Source organism: Corythoichthys intestinalis, chromosome 7, assembly GCF_030265065.1.
Source record: "Corythoichthys intestinalis isolate RoL2023-P3 chromosome 7, ASM3026506v1, whole genome shotgun sequence".
Taxonomy (NCBI): domain Eukaryota; kingdom Metazoa; phylum Chordata; class Actinopteri; order Syngnathiformes; family Syngnathidae; genus Corythoichthys; species Corythoichthys intestinalis.
This window is the reverse complement of record NC_080401.1, coordinates 52162125-52179741: the sequence shown is the minus strand read 5'-3', so window position 1 is coordinate 52179741 and position 17617 is coordinate 52162125. Positions and strand designations below refer to the sequence as shown.

Genomic DNA, 17617 nt, shown 5'->3' with positions numbered 1-17617 from the left:
AAAAAAAAAATTTAGAAAAAAACAACAACAACAACACAAAAATTTCCAACAGTGTTTTTTATTTCCTGGCTTTTTTCTGTGAAGAACCCAGAGAGGGTTATCTGGTTATTATCTATTTAATTAATACGGTTATTATTATTTATTATTATTATTATTTTATTTACTTTTGTTCCGTGAAGAATCCAGAAAGGGTTATTTGATTGTGGCTTTCCGAAAAACAATAAATCTTTACATTTTGGCACTCTTGCAATTGTCACACCTTTTCTGTTGCAAACTGACCCCGGCCCCTCATCAGAGAAAGGAAAAGTTACGTGGCCCTCACAGGAAAAAGTTTGGGGACCCCTGCTATAGATGCTTGTTGTAAAAAAAAAAAAAAAAGAAGGCAAAAGACGTATAAATACGTTTTTGGGACAGTGAAGCATTTAAAAATAGAACATATTTATACGTTTCTGGGAGCAAATGAGTTAACAAGTTAAACGATGATTGACGCATGCGGTGCTTTGAAGTTTCGACTTCCAAGCGCCCATCGCAAACATTATCATTAACATTAAAATTATCGCAACATTAGCGTCTGTCAATCATCGTTAACTTTAGTTAGCAACTCCAGTGCACTGCCTGACCAAGAAAAGCGGCAGGAGCGAGAGTGAGAGACTATTTGATCGGATTGGGACAGCTTTACAAAAATTCTTCATTCATTTATTTATTTTTTTAATTGAAAAAAAATCCGTGATGGACTGAGGGCATGAATTTTAAAGCGTGAAGTAACTAGGGATAGCTGTACATTGAACACCCCCCCAAAAAATGTAAATAAGCTCCGCCTCTACTCTCGATTATCGCGGGGGTGGGGGATCCCCATTAACTACTTATATCGGTTTGGTATTGGATTTTTGGAGATGGACAATATCGGGATATCGGTTAAAAAGTCAATATCGGAACACTAGTTCTAGACATCAAATCCATTGTGTTGCTATTTATCTTTTTTGCTCGCATGTCAAAGCAAATATTCAGCCCTTATGTTGGGTGGGAAAAAAAACTCGTAAGTCAAGTCACTCGTATCTCGAGGCGTCGTTGTTTATCCTACAGAGGAGGAAATGTTTTGAAGTCTGACCACGAAAAGTGCTTCCCCACCAATTAAATCATCATTTTTCTTGTAGTCGCTCATTCTTTCCCTCTTCCACCTTGAATCGGAAAATAAACTCCTGTTCCACGGCCCGCTAACTTCCTGAGGACAGGAAAAGTCACTCCGGGAATACCGCGTGGCACTCGCGGAGGCAACTGGGCTGGGCTCCAAGGCGGTGAAGTTCGGGTCTCACGTTTCCAGCCAAAAGTGACGATCTACACAAACTTGGAAAAGCCATTTAGCTAGTTTCCGCCTACGGATTAGCCTACTAGCTAGCTAACCGCATCCAGATGTTTTGTATATCGACAAACTGGGCGGGCCAAAATCAGCATCCTTCCCGAAGTGGAAAAAAAGGGGAGAAGCCCCAAACAAGCTAAAAGTTGTCCTCCGGGCGGGCGGAGTGAGGACATGGATGAAAAGGAGCTCTTTTCGCGAAGAAACTAAAACACCGAACCGGGGCGGGGAAAAGAATGATCACCTAGCCGCGAGTTCGAGGTATTTTTCCCCGCCGTGCGAGAGAAAAGTTGCGGCGTTGCTTCCCAGCCGTCCCCCACCCCCGAAAAAAGACGTCCACGTCGGGAATGGCGAGCCGCGAAGAAGCCGCCGCCACTGACGCGGAGTCTAAAGTCAAGTCGAAGAAGAAAAAGTGCAAAAAGGAGAGTAAAATTCGCAGCGTCCACGCCAATGTCCGCGCTGAAGGCGAAGACAACCCAAACCGACATTACGCTGACAACAAAATCAAGACCACCAAGTACACGGTGCTCTCCTTCCTGCCCAAGAATCTCTTCGAGCAGTTCCACCGCTTCGCCAATGTTTACTTTGTCTTTATCGCGCTGCTAAACTTTGTGCCGGTGGTCAACGCCTTCCAACCCGAGTTGGCCCTGGCCCCGGTGGTCTTCATCTTGTCGGTCACCGCCATCAAGGACCTGTGGGAGGACTACCGGAGACACAGGTCCGACAAGGAGATCAATCACATGGACTGTCTGGTCTACAACAGGCGAGTAACAAAAGTTGACAAAATCATCGTTTTGTTTGTTTGTTTGTTTGTTTTTTAAGTTGACGTATAGCCTTCAACCACGGGCGTAGGTTTGCATAGGGACAGTCGGGACAAAACACTAGCAACTTTTCAGGATGCTCAAATTGTCCCCACCAACTTTTAAGCAACCTTATTTGCGTTATATAATGACTATATTTATATTGGCCATTTAGATTGTCTCCCCACGTTTTAATTGTTTTAACTGACCCCGCCATGAATGATTTTTTTTATAATTAAAGTTTTTTTCAGCCAGCAGCAGCCACTGTAAGAAATGTAAAAAGACTTCAATGTTGTGGAAGTGGGGAACACACCACTAATTTTGCTACTGAAAGTCCAATCTGCATCAGAGTAAGCATAACATTTAATTGCGTGAACATACTAACCTGCAAAACTACTAGAAAGCTGCTTAGAGAAAAGTGTCCTGCTCTATGCAAACTGTGAGAAATGTATGTGGTCTTAAAGCAGACCACTGGAGCTTACATGTTTTTGTCGGGTTTGGTTGTGCTTGTGGACAAAAGCAGTAGTGTTTTACCTGAATGACAGCTCCATTTTTATTTATTAGGGCCCGAGCACCAACATGGTGCGAAGGCCCTATTGTTCTGCAAAGGATTATTGTTATTCTTTCTTCATGGCAAATGAAAATGGCCCATTTGGAGGTCTTAACATGCTCAAAAACTCACCAAAATTTGCACAAACATGCGGATTCGCGAAAATTTCAATAATTTGGCAACGTTGTGAAAAAATGTCAAAAAATGGTGGCGCCCCCAGGAATTTTTAAAAAAGGCCTCTCCGTTTAGGTTTTTTCAACGTAGAGCGATGAAATTTGGGGAATCGGTACCTTGGGCCAAAACGCTTCAAAAAGTCTCTTGCACCCATATTCCAAACCCAACAGGAAATCGGGTATTTTGGATTGAATATTGAAAAACATGCCATTTTTGTCGAAAAACAGGGTGCACGTTTGAGACCGAGGCATTTAGTTAGATCCTCCTCAAAATTGGTGAGACTCTTCATGAGACATATGAGATGTTAAGTTATCAAAATGGTGAGTTTTCATTCACGGGCCTGACCTGGTCGGAGTACCAAAGTCGGGTTTATTTGGGGATTAGGGTTATGGTTTAGGGTTAGGGCTTCTTCAGGGCAAATGAAAATGGCCAATTTGAAGTTCTGAACATGCTCGAAAACTCACTAAAATTTGCACATATCAAAATGGTGAGTTTTCATTCACGGGCTGACCTGTGCGGGGCGTTTTTTTTTGTGTTAGGGTTAGGGTTTAGGGTTCACAGTCTGCTATTTCTTCTGTGGGAGAAAAAAAATACTGTGTACTTTTCAATGACATATATTAGGTATAAAACTACTTCTCCTGTGGGAGAAAAAATACTATGTACTTTTCAATGAAATATATTAATGAAAAATATTAGGGATAAATTGGTTCATAAATTGGAGAAATCAACACAGGACTCCCGAGGACCTGTTGAGTCCTGCTTGCAGGGCTAGTTTTAGTTATTCTAATTTCTTTAATTAGACAATGTTGAGTGATCTTAAGACATTTATTTTTTGCATTCCTGGATAGTTAAAAGCTGATTAATAACGTGATTAATTTAAAAAATTAATTACCGCCCGTTAACGCGATAATTTTGACAGCCCTCGTTTTATTATATTATTATATTTAATTTCTTTAATTAGACAATGTTGAGTGATCTTAAGACATTTATTTTTTGCATTCCTGGATAGTTAAAAGCTGATTAACAAGCTTTTATTTATTGAGTATGTTAATATTATTTTAGTGATGTTCAAATAATCCAATTTCAATTTGCTTTTCTGGCAGTTTTCAAAATGTTTCTTTTTGTCAAGTCAATACAGATTATTTTGCATTGATAGTTATGAATGTCCCGTCCCCAGGAAAAAGTCTACGTGCAGGTTACGCCATATCATCCCTACCAATGTTGAGACCAAACCTACGCCCTTGCCTTCAACCTTGTGAAAGCTAGTAAAGTTTTCTTCGCACAACTTTCAAAAGACATTACATTTAAAAATGTGGAATTTAGTTTTGAGGGCCAAATGATTGGACGTTTATCGTCGTCAATGGCACTAAAAGAGTTGGCACCTTGAGCACTATTTTCAAAATTGTTGTTGACAAAAAAAAAAAAAAAAAAATCTACACTACCCTTTTGTTTTCTGTATTTTAGGCCTGAACGAATTCGGAAAAAAACTATCATTGCGATTTTGGGGGGGGTTGCGATATATTGAGATATCAAAACTTGAAGAATTCCCACCAGATAACTTGAATAACTCTGTTTGGGACAAGCCTGAACGATATGTTAAAAAAATAATAATAATAACAGTGTGGTATACATTGCTGGCCAAACGTATTGGCATCCCTGCAATTCTGTCAGATAATGCTCAATTTCTCCCAGAAAATTACTGCAATTACAAATGCTTTGGGAGTAATATCTTCATTTATTTTGCTTGCAATGAAAAAACACAAAAGAGAATGGAAAACGAATGAAACTAGGAACTGCAATTTCGGGAGAAATTACTTCTGGTCTTTGCCATGTGGAGATACAGATCTTAGCCCCAGCCTAGGTTGGTTTGGGGAGAATTCGGAGACAATATCAAGTCAATTCCTGTCTATTTGGGGACATGTATGGGGCCTGGGATAGTGATATCAGGTCATTTGGGAACATTTGGGAGGTGTGGCCTATTCATATCAGGTCATTTGGGAGCATTTGGGGGCGTGGCCTAGTCATATCAGGTCATTTGGGAACATTTAGACGGTGTCGCCTGATCATATAAAGTAATTTGGGTACATTTGGGGGGCGTGGCCTGATCATATCAGGTCATTTGGGGGCGTGTCCTATTGATATCTGGTTATTTCCTGTTGACTTGGGGACATAGTTTTTTTGCCATTGAAAATGAATGGGAAAAAATTTGGACGTTCATAGCCGTCAATGGCATCCAAGTACATAGGCATCTATAGAATGGACAAACATGCCCGTCAATGGCATTAAACAGAGGAAATGCCATTGGAAATGAATGGAAAGTTTGGACGTCAATGGCAGCACCCTCTATAAGCGTCAATGGAAGCGGGGAAGTTTGGGGGACACGTTCTATTGATATCTGGTCATTTTCTGTTGATTTGGGGAAATTTTGTTTTTTCCCCATTGAAAATGAATGGGAAAAATTTTGGACGTCCTTGCTGTCAATGGCATTGCCTTACATAGGCGTCAATGGAATGGAATGAAATCATTGTCATTTATTGTATTTTCGGGTCACTTTCTGTTGGTTTTGGTGCATTTACAGGTCACTTACTGTTCATTGCTCACTTCTTGTTGGAATTTTCTAATCATTTCTTGTTTATTTTGGGTCACTTTCTGTTGGCTTTGTGTCAAGTTTCGCGGGTAGGCAGGTGGTGTGTGGACCCAAGTGCAGGGAAAGAGAAACGAGGCAGAAAGGCGGTGTAAAAATGTTTTAATTAGGGCCGACAAAAAAGACAAAGTACCAACAAAACAACCGGGGTATCCAAAAACTCTTAACAAACAAAAGTCAGGCTAACAAATCGACTTACTTTCGAAGCAGGACGAGGAACTGGAGAAAAACCGCTGACATAAACGTGGCGATTGACACTGACAATGTCGCGACAAGACTAGACAAAAAACGGGGAGCTACTGTATATAGACACAGAGACAGGGTAATGAGTCAGTGAGGAACAGGTGGGTGACACGGAGATGCAGGTTGGAGGATACACTAGGAGCAGGCACAACAGGTGAAATCAATGGGCAGTCATAGGGACAAGTCACACTAGGAGAAAACAAACAAAACCTAACAGCTTTGTGTCATTTAGGGGTTACTTTTTCGTTAATTTGGTGCATTCCTGGTTAATTTTCTGTTCATTGGGTCACTTTCTGTTGGTTTTAGTGCAGTTACGGGTTACTTACTGTTCATTGCTCACTTCCTTTTGAGTTTGAGGCATTTTTGAATAATTTCCTGTTTGTTTTGGTCACTTTCTGTTGGTTTTGGGTCATTTAGCGGTTACTCTCTGTTAATTTTGGGCATCCCTGGGTCACTCCCTATACATTTTGGGTCACGTCCGGTTAACATTGTGGCAAATTGAGTTTTTTGGTCTTTTTTTGTCAAAAATAATGACCACCAATAGAGAAAAACTGAATTAACAGCAAAAAAATAGTAACGAGTAGTTTTTTAAGTATCCATATCTAATTGTGCAAGTTCTCCCACTTGAAAAGATTAGAGAGGCCTGTAATTGTCAACATGGGTAAACCTCAACCATGAGAGACAGAATGTGAAGAAAAAAAAAAACAGAAAATCACGTTGTTTGATTTTTAAAGAATTGCCCTGGCTGTGTGTTTGGGATCATTGTCATGCTGAAAGACTCAGCCACATCTCATCTTCAATGCCCTTGCTGATGGAAAGAGATTTTCACTCAAAATCTCTCTATTTTCCATTCATTCTTTCCTTTACACAGATCAGTCGCCCTGGTCCCTTTGCAGAAAAACAGCCCCAAAGCATGATGTTTCCACCCCCATGCTTCACAGTGGGTATGGTGTTCTTCGGATGCAATTCTTTCTCCTCCAAACACGAGAACCTGTGGTTCTACCCAAAAGTTCTATTTTGGCTTCATCTGACCATAACACATTCTCCCAGTCCTCTTCTGGATCATCCAAATGCTCTGTAGCGAACCGCAGACGGGCCTGGACGTGTACTGGCTTCAGCAGGGGGACACGTCTGGCAGTGCAGGATTTGAGTCCCTGGCGGCGCATTGTGTTACTGATAGTAGCCTTTGTTACTGTGGTCCCAGCTCTATGTAGGTCATTCACAAGGTCCCCCTGTGTGGTTCTGCGATTTTTGCTCACCGTTCTTGTTATCATTTTGACGCCACGGGGTGAGATCTTGCATGGAGCCCCAGATCGAGGGAGATTATCAGTGGTGGTGTATGTCTTCCCTTTTCTAATAATTGCTCCCACAGTTGATTTCTTTACACCAAGCGTTTTACCTATTGCAGATTCAGTCTTCCCAGCCTGGTGCAGGTCTACAATTATGTCTCTGGTGTCCTTCGATGGTTCTTTGGTCTTGGCCATAGTGGAGTTTGGAGTGTGACTGACTGAAGTTGTGGACAGGTGTCTTTTATACCGATAATGAGTTAAAACAGGTGACATTAATACAGGTAACAAGTGGAGCCTCGTTAGACCTCGTTAGAAGAATTTAGACCTCTTTGACAGCCAGAAATCTTGCTTATTTGTATGTGACCAAATACTTATTTTCCACTCTAATTTGGAAATATTCTTTAAAAATCAAACAATGTGATTTTCTGCTTTTTTTCACGTTCTGTCTCTCATGGTTGAGATTTACCCATGTTGAAAATTACAGGCCTCTGAGAACTTGCACAATTGGTGGTTGACGAAATACTTATTTGCCCCAATGTATATGTGTCCTTCTATGGACTTTTCATCATACTGGGAGTGTTCGCTACACCAAAACCTCTTGGTACAGCCGTACCTGAATGCAGCAACTATCACCAAAAAGAGCGTTGTTATCTTAGTGAAGTCGACTGATGTGTGCTAATAGAGTGTCTGGTGTCCCCGCATGTCCTCTGCCAGTGTTTTGTTGGGTGTTTTCCCCTCTAATGAAAAGCGTGGCTGTGGCGTACATATACAGAGCATAATTCACAGGAGTCAAAAGGCTCTGTGTTTTGATTTTTTTTTTTTTGCGAAAAGTTCATCTCACATTTAGCTACATTCAGGTGACGCCGTCGCATGCCACGTATGCACAGAAAGTTCCTGCCTCTGTTCCGAAACGCCAATATTTACAAAATAGTTTAGATAATGGAAGCATTCATGTTTGCGCTCATCCTCCCGGCGGGGATTGTGTGTAAACTCGGACTTGAGAGCATCCAGCGAAGTTTACAATGAGTAAACATTTGGCTCTTGTTGATAGAACCAAACAAGCTCTCGCCTTGGCTCCACCTGGAAGAGAAGCGGTCTTTGCACGGTCTTTGGATTGGGTTTGTTTGGCGGCAAACTTTATTTGAACAAGAACTCCCTTAAACATTTATTGTGATAAACGATTATAGTCGCTGATTATTTTTGCAATTAATCGACTAATCATCTCATACATACATCACGTTATGTTACTCTGGGCTTAATAATTTAGCTGGAAATGTGCATTGGAAATCCAAAACTGTGCTGAGAAAAGTCCGGACTATGAATATTATGTAATTCTGTTGTTGTTTTCTAAAGCAAAAGCAGATGTTGACAAATATCTTCCATTATGTCTAATTACTACAGTTGTCCGATTACTTTTTAACGGATAACCGATGTCCCGATGTTGTCCAACTCCAAAAACCCGACACTGAATTTCTCACATCCCTGCAAAAAAACTGTCAAATATAATCTGATCTTTGTCAAAACCACACAGATGAAAAAACAGTGTCTGCTTTAATGAAAACCCCCCAAACATTTATAGGTTTTCATAATTTAATGAGGATAGTATGCAAACAATGACCAAAGGGGGAAAAATAAGTAAGTGAACCATCACATTTAATGTTTTGTGGCCCCCACTTTGGCAGCAATAACTTCAACCAGATGCTTCTTGTAGCTGCAGATCAGTCTGGCACATCGATCAGGACTAATCTTGGCCCATTCTTCTCTACAAATGTGCTGTAGTTCACTCAGATTCCTGGGATTTCTGGCATGACTCGCCGTCTTTAGGTCATGCCATAGCAATCTCAATGGGGTTCAAGTCTGAACTTTGACTTTGGCACTCCAGAACAGGCATTTTGTTCTTCTGAAACCATTCTGAAGTTGATTTACCGCTGTGTTTTGGATCATTGTCTTGTTGCAGCATCCATCCTCTTATTAGCTTCAACTGTCTGACAGACGGCCTCAGGTTTTCCTGCAAAACACTCTGATAAACTTTTGAATTCATTCTTCCGTTAATGCTCACAAGTTGTCCAGGCCCTGAGGCAGCAAAACAGCCCCAAATCATGATCCTCCCTCCACCATGCTTCACGGTGGGGATGAGATGTTGATGTTGGTGAGCTGTTCCAGTTTCCTCCACACAGGACATTGTGTGTTACCCCAAACAATTCAACTTTGGTTTCATCAGTCCACAAAATATTTTGCCAAAACGTCTGTGGCGTGTCCAAGCGCGTTTTTGCGAACATTAAACGAGCAACTTTTTTTTTTTTTTTTTTTTTTTTTTTTTTTGACAGCAGTGCCGTCCTCCCATGAACACTATTCTTGGCCATAGTTTTACATATAGTTGATGTGTGCACATAAATATTGGACTGTGACAGTGATTTCTGTAAGTCTATAGCAGACACTCTAGGGTTCTGTTTTTTACCTGTCTGAGTATTCTGCGCTGAGCTCTTCGTATCATCTTTGGTGGACGTAACCTATAAATTTTTGAGTGGTTTTAGTTTAACCAGACACTGTTTCTTTCATCTGTGTGATTTTGCAAAGATCAGATCACATTTGATGGTGATTTTATGCAGAAATGTGAGAAATTCCAAAAGGTTCAGATACTTTTTTATACCACTGTATGCATTTGTGGACTTACTTACATATTGAACATGTTGTTGATAATTGTATTGTGAATGCCCGAATGGATGCTTTAAAAATGGTAAATGTAACAACTTCAAGGTTTTCCAAATAAAATAAACATTCAGTAAAACAAACAACAAACAGAACGACTTCAACTTTTATTGAAAAGGTACCAAAATAATTTCCCATATAAATATTTTTTTTAAGTAGTCAAAATGTTTGTAACTAAATAAAAGGAATAATTAATTCACAAATAAATCACGTTTATACTCACCCCCCCCCCCCCCCCAAAAAAAAAAAACTAGGGGGCGACAACGCAATACAAATATAGGCAGGCAATTATAGGACATGCCAATGCAATGACAATTCCCGAAATGCATTTTTCTGGGCTTTTGCACAGATCTTTGATGGTATTTACATGTTTTTTTTTTTTAATTACTTTTCTTAGTTACTGTTCGTATTTGGTGGTGCAGTAGTTATATTTGATGAATTAATACTTCCTCGTTTTTCATTTATTGTTCATTTTATTTGTGCACTATGAGTGATTAGGGTCTTTCCCTCATTTAACAAATCCCAAGCATCTTAGTTTGTAGACATGTAGTGGTCACTTTAAAGAGCATATGACACGAGAAAAAAAGTCTAAAATGTCATTATTATGTGAATTAGAATCATATTTTGAGACGATTCGACTATATACAACAATTTAGCAAAGCACAAATGACGAGAAATTAGTCTTTTAATCTGCCGGTTAGCCACGCCTACCATTATAGGGCTTTAGCGTCCCCAACAGGTGGATGACGTCAGCGGTAGACTTGGCTCATCGATTTTACTATTCAGCCCATTGAGGGGAAATTATTCAGAACGAGGAAAACGCGACGAAGAAAGCCGCAAAATGTCATTGTTTCAGTCTCTCTACTCCAATATTTTTACAGGATATTCTTTTTACCCAAGTATTTTTCCCCAATAGCTATATAAATGGCTTGAGAAGGACCAGTCAGCCCGTTGAGGGGGAACTATTCACAACGAGGAAAACGCGACGAAGAGAGCGGCAAAATGTCATTGTTTCTGTCTCTTTACGTCAATATTTTTACAGGGTACTCTTTTTATCCAAGTATTTTCCCCAATTGCTAAATAAATGGCATGGTCATGACAAATAACAGTCTTGTGCTGAATGGAATTTGAAATAATAAAAATGCATTTATTCAGGACGACATGGCAAAATTACTCCATAATGGTCAAAACTGTCGACTTCACCTTTACTGTCGCACCTCCCGAACGATATTTTATGACACCTATATCGGACATATGTCATTTCCCTTCCCCGGCTTCGGAGAATGTAAACAAACCAGAAGGCGTGACAGCTAGCCGACATGCTAACCCGAACCGAGTGATGTTTCAAAGTCTTCAAAGCGGAAAATCACACATAGCTATCCTGGATTATTTGACATGACGACCCGGTTGTCGAATGTCTTAGCGGATCGGCAAACCGCCCGGCGGAGAGCAATTTACAGTTCGTTCCCCGGAGGAGGGTGGCTGGAGCTAACGCAGCTAACGTGCTGCTGCTAATGGATTAGGAGAGCTTTTTACATGCCTATCAATGATCAAACGTAAGTAGTCCTTCATTTAAAGGAAGTTTGTAGTGTTTACTTTGTAATCGCTGTATTCGTATTTGACATAATACAAAACAAGATGTTTACTCACTTCATCGTAAGTCCAATGGTCCCACAGTAAATATCCACGGTGAATGGGAACCTTTTGAAACTCCAAAAAGGCGCATATGCCTCTCCCTGATATAGAATGATTTTTCCGCAGCCGTTTGGCTGGCGTGATGCGAAAAATAAACGTATTAATCCGCAAAATCAGCTGAATCCTTCATCCTCATACACAACAGTACACTGTAGCGTGAAGAGGACGTCTTCTACCGTACACGTCACAGCGCCCTCCTCCTTAATGCAAGACCGAAGCCGGAAGTCACTCATTTTCCTGGCGCGGGATTCAAAAAACTAAATAAATATAGCGATCGCTTCCACACACATCCAAGCGGTCCATATCACTCAGGAGCATAAAATACCGCGTGTACCAGTACCAGTGCTTCTCAATTATTTTGTTTAGCCCCCCCCTTCAGGAAGACGTAAACGTTTCTCTTTGTTGATCCATTACTGTACTTATCGATTGGTCAATTAATCGTGGCGGCCCCAATTGATCCTTGGTCACGAAATTTGACACATTTCTATTTTTTAAATTTTTTTATTTTTTGCCCTCCAAGTCATTAACCACCGTAGAAATGACTGACTACATGACGGTTCCGCTAGTGAAAGATGACAAACGTCATGTGCTTTGCTGATCAACACACGTAAATTCATTGGACGCAGTAAAAGCTCTAACATAACTGACTATTCTGTTACAAAACTTGAAGCGAAACGAAATGAGCTTGTCTGAATTCCTCAATTTAGTTGAAAATGAGCATGCATCGGCTTTACTAACTCGATGTCTAATTCATATGAACCAAGGCCGCAAGTTTGCATAGGAACATAACACTACCAATTTTCAGGATGCTAAAATTGTCCCCACCAACTTTTAAGCAAACTTATTTGCATTATATAATGAGTTCAGTTATATGGGGGAATTTAGATTGTATTCCCATATGTTGTGAGGATTGTTGTATGTTGTAATTGACCCTACCATTGTTAAGTGAATAATTTGCATTATTTTCAGACTTAGATTAACTCAAATTCAATGGTGCACCGCAAGCAACACGTCACTTCCGCTCATTAATATTGATGACGTTAGTTTCTGATGCTAAGGGAGGACACGCCACCGTTTGTCCACAATAGGAAATGAATGGAAATCGTGTACGGAGATGTTTACAAAGCTAAACCTACCAAATCTCTCCGAAAATGATGTCCCTGGTGCCAAATTCACTTGCAAAGATATGGAAGTACATAAAAATGTTCAGTTAAAGAGATGACTTGAGTGTCGAGAGCCGAAAAAGACGAAAAAAAACGAGCCGACCTTAGCATAGCCTTAGCTTTTCTATCGACACCTTTTTCTTACGCGACTGACAATGACATTCTACTGTTTCAACAAGCTATCCTTTACCACCAGCCCGATCTTTCCTATATATTACAGTGGGGCAAATAAGTATTTAGTCATCCACTAATTGTGCAAGATCTCCCACTTGGAAATATTAGAGAGGCCTGTAATTGTCAACATGGTTAAACCTCAACCATGAGAGACAGAATGTGGAAAAAAAACACAGAAAATCACATTGTTTGATTTTTAAAGAATTTATTTGCAAAGCATGGTGGAAAATAAGTATTTGGTCAATACCAAAAGTTCATCTCAATACTTTGTTATGTACCCTTTGTTGGCAATAACGGACGCCAAACGTTTTCTGTAACTCTTCACAAGCTTTTCACACACTGTTGCTGGTATATTGGCCCATTCCTCCATGCAGATCTCCTCTAGAGCAGTGATGTTTTGGGGCTGTCGTTGGGCAACACGGATTTTCAACTCCCTCAACAGATTTTCTATGGGGTTGAGATCTGGAGACTGGCTAGGCCACTCCAGGACCTTGAAATGCTTCTTACGAAGCCACTACTTTGTTGCCCTGGCTGTGTGTTTGGGATCATTGTCATGCTGAAAGACCCAGCCACGTCTCATTTTCAATGCCCTTGCTGACGGAAGGAGATTTTCACTCAAAATCTCTCGATACATGGCCCCATTCATTCTTTCCTTTACACTGATAAGTCGTCATGGTCCCTTTGCAGAAAAACAGCCCCAAAGCATGATGTTTCCACCCCCATGCTTCACAGTGGGTATGGTGCAATTCAGTATACTTTTTCCTCCAAACACGAGAACCTGTGTTTCTACCAAAAAGTTCTATTTTGGTTTCATCTGACCATAACAATTTCTCCCAGTCCTCTTCTGGATCATCCAAATGCTCTCTAGCGAACCGCAGACAGGCCTGGACGTGTACTTTCCTCATGCTGTCTCTCATGGTTGAGGTTTACCCATGTTGACAATTACAGGCCTCTCTAATATTTTTAAGTGGGAGAACTTGCACAATTAGTGGTTGACTAAATACTTATTTGCCCCACTGTATATCCTCTGGTTGTCCTACATCTCTGACCGTTCTTAGGGGTAATTTATATTTTGTGTAGCGATCGCAAATGTTACTCAGTGACAGCCAACGAACACTTATAATTTTTTCATTGATAACACATATTAATTCTATAATTTATTTACACTTCCCCCTTACTAAAGTTGTTGTTTTTTTACAACAGAAAAGGTAACTGGCAGTCAGATACCATTTTAATTCTTTTCAGGTCATTCATTGTCAGACAGAAGCAGCACGGCAAAACGCCACGCTAAAAAATAAGTTGAAAATATCAAAATGGCTTACCTCTTTGTCCTCTGAAAGACCATGGCAACACAACAAAAGGTTTACTGCATAAATGTTTTCTGCCGAGCTGGTGTTAAAAGTCCGCGCATTTTTTGTGAATCATGAGGCAACACAAGCGGTCAGACATTAAACAACTTTTTATTGGCGCTTGTGTCACTCCTGGTTGAAGTCAAATGAAAATACTTTCATATATATATATATATATTAAAAACAAAAAAACTGATCACAGCATTTAAAGGGGAAATGTGAACTAAGGTTGGCCAACCACGTTTTTGAATAATATCAATGGCTAAACAATTATAAGCATATTTTCATTATTTTTTTTAACGCAACCCTTAAAGATTGTTTGTTTAACCCCCTGACAATGAAAATGCTTTTCTTCGGCAATCTTCGGAAATTACGTCACACCGGGAAGTGCGAGAAAGTCCGCCATAGAATAGTATTGTTTGTTGCATTGCTTCTCGGTAAGATGCCACGGCGGTGTGTGGCGATGTTTTGTTCTCCCTCAAACGAAAAGTTGTATGAGTGGCCAAAGGATAGCATGGACATCTTTCGTTCGCACGAAGCGAATGAATTTCATGCCATCATCGAGTAGTGTTCTCTGCTGCAAACACTTCGAAGATGCCTGCTTCCTTAACCGGTCTGCTTATGATCAAGGATTTGCCAAAAAGTAAGTGTGATTTTTGGATAGATGACTGATGACTGTTTCAAAGCAGAGCTGCCAACTGTTGTGGAATGTACAGTAGAAGCTAGTGACGTTAGCCGAAAGCCAACTCGTGGCAATAGTCGTGGCATAGTTGTTGTTGTGTTCGCTAGTGTTACGTCCCAAGGACGGCTCACGAAGGGCGTAACATAAAACGAGCCACACGATTTCACAAGTGGCACAAAATTTACACAACAAACTCGCAATGAATATGGTAACTGGTGTTATACTTATATAGCACTTTTCCACCTTTCAAGGCAATATGTACAAAATGTAGATGAAGCTTAGCCCAGGCCAAACAAACAAAAGGAATCTACACTTGAACCCCAACCGCTAACTAAACCCTGATCATAAAAAAGAACGAAGAAAAGACAGCCACTACCCTAGCTTCTTACGCTGAAAAAAAAACAGGAGAAAACGGGTTGAACAGAAATGGCGACTTACCCCTTCTTGCTTCAGTGCTCTTATTTACAGTGGTGAACAAAAACGATCCAGTAACAAATAAACACAAAAGACCTCACCGAAAAAGCGGGAGTGTATCAGACTAGCGATCAAATGCAAACGAGCGTGAATGCCGAGCTAACAGCTGCGAGGAGGACCGCAGCAGAATGCTGTCAAATGTGAACGTTGACAGCTCAAGTCCCGCAGTGAATCATGGGAAATGTAGTCTTGGGACAACACTGAAGTGGTGCTTTGTAATCTGTTCGCTTGTGTGAAAAAAACTACATTTCCTCACGCCATAAGACGCCACTTTCCCGCCGATAGCCCCAGGAAGTAGTAGTAGCTGGAAGTATGAGGTGAGGCGGAGATGAGCGTCAAGCAAAACTTCGCGGTCGAATGTGGCAGCAGTCCACTATTATTTTGTTTTCTTATTGTTGCCACAATAAAGTGGAGAAAGCCATCAACGACTCATCTCCTTCCCCCCCCACCCAAAGTTTTTATATTATTATTTTATATGCATGAGGGCTGCCGGATCTGCCAAAATGAACATGCAGTCTGATTATTATTTTTTTAAACAATGTCATCAGATAGACAAAAACATAAAATTATGTGCAAATGCCTGCATCTTCAAATCATGAAAATAATAACAGCCTATATCTTACCAATCTTGTAATCTCGATGGGTCTTGTCTCCATTCGATGTCAGGTAGTCAGGGCACATTGTTTGCATCCTGATTAGCGTCTGGCTAATACATGTTAGGTCCAACATAAAATTCCAAGCTCCTCTTCTTCCTCCAACTCTTCAAAAACTTGGGTCTCCTCACTTGCGCTTGATCTATCACTTATATCGCTGTTTAAAGCATTGTTTGAAGGGCTTTGTAGGGCGGCCGTATGGAGCGCTCCCATCGCTGTTCTCGGTGTGACCTATCACTTCCAGGTTCGTCACCTTTCAGGCTCGAACTTCGGAAACGCGATTATTTTGTCAAATATACAACATATTGTAACCCGAGTGTCAATACCGCCCCGCGTTCCGCTCCCACCTCTGGCTAGGCTGGGATGCGAACCCGCGCGCCGCGACGAATCTAGTCGGCAGGCAAGTTCGGTAACCACTGCGCCAATAAGCTCGAGCCAACGGCGCAGCCGTTAGCGACCTTACATGAAGGAATCGGCGGGGAGGTTTCCACGTGCTACAACGGATACACTTTCTGTGTACCCGTTACACTCTCCCCCCGAAACCTTCGCTGCCGATCCCGGACGAGCCCCCATTTGTAACCCGAGTGTCAATACCGCCCCGCGTTCCGCTCCCACCTCTGGCTAGGCTGGGATGCGAACCCGCGCGCCGCGACAAATCTAGTCGGCAGGCAAGTTCGGTAACCACTGCGCCAATAAGCTCGAGCCAACGGCGCAGCCGTTAGCGACCTTACATGAAGGAATCGGCGGGGAGGTTTCCACGTGCTACAACGGATACACTTTCTGTGTACCCGTTACAATATGAATTATTTTTTCATGTTTTATTTGTTGGACAATGTTTAATTACTTTAATTGTGACCCTATTTGGCATGTTATGAAATTACTTCACGTTACAGCTTTAATTAGTGCTTTGAATGAGACCAGGGCTTTCTCTTTTTTTTTTTACACACAGTAGCAGCCTTTCACAACATCTGAACTCCTGTGCAAAATTAGTAATAACACTCACTGTATTTTAGTCACAATGACCCATTAATAAAAATATTCAAGTAAATATTAAAAAAATGACAAAGAAAATATTGTAGTGCAGCAGCATCTTTATCACAATATCAATCCAGGGATCAGTTCAGTTGCAAACAAAACATCAACTAAGTTGCAATGTAGAACAAAAGTAAAATGTAGGCCTAGCCCACTATATATGTGCAATCAACTTAGAAATGCAATCAGTAACTACCACATAACAATAAAAAATAATGAATTAAATTGAAGTGCAGCAGCATTTTAGCAGGCATAACAATCTGTTTCAACATGAGGAAATATCAGTTTTTTGCAACTGAGAGAGCAGAGAGATAGTAGAGGTTAGATCGGGCCTAAAAAAATCCAGCCCGACCCGACACGGCCCGCTGGTATTGAAGCCCGTCCCGGCTTGGAGTGACGCGGAAAAAAAAAACCCAGCAGCTGCAATTTATTTTCGTTTCTTCGAGTTGGCAGAAAAAACTAGGGATGTCCCGATCCAGGTTTTTGCACTTCCGATCCGATACCGATATTGTTTTGCACTTCCGACCCGATACCGATACTGACCGATACCGACCTATCTGAGCATGTGTTAAAGTTTAAAGTTATTTAGCCTCCTTACTTAGTTGTCAGACTCATGTTGAAAAAGGTTTTAG

General features: G+C 40.9%; 1 protein-coding gene across 4 annotated transcripts in view; it reads left to right on the top strand.

Moving 5' to 3' along the window:
• The first annotated feature begins 1488 nt into the window (after nucleotides 1–1488).
• Nucleotides 1489–17617, top strand: part of atp10a (ATPase phospholipid transporting 10A) — a 98060-nt gene continuing 81931 nt past the window's right edge. For all 4 annotated transcript variants that reach the window (XR_009063913.1, XM_057841787.1, XM_057841786.1 and 1 more), the window contains exon 1: nucleotides 1489–2117. Coding sequence is in view for 3 of the 4 variants with exons in the window: in XM_057841787.1 (XP_057697770.1) it covers nucleotides 1702–2117 (416 nt within the window). In the remaining variant the exon portion in view is untranslated. The remainder of the gene's footprint in view (nucleotides 2118–17617) is intronic.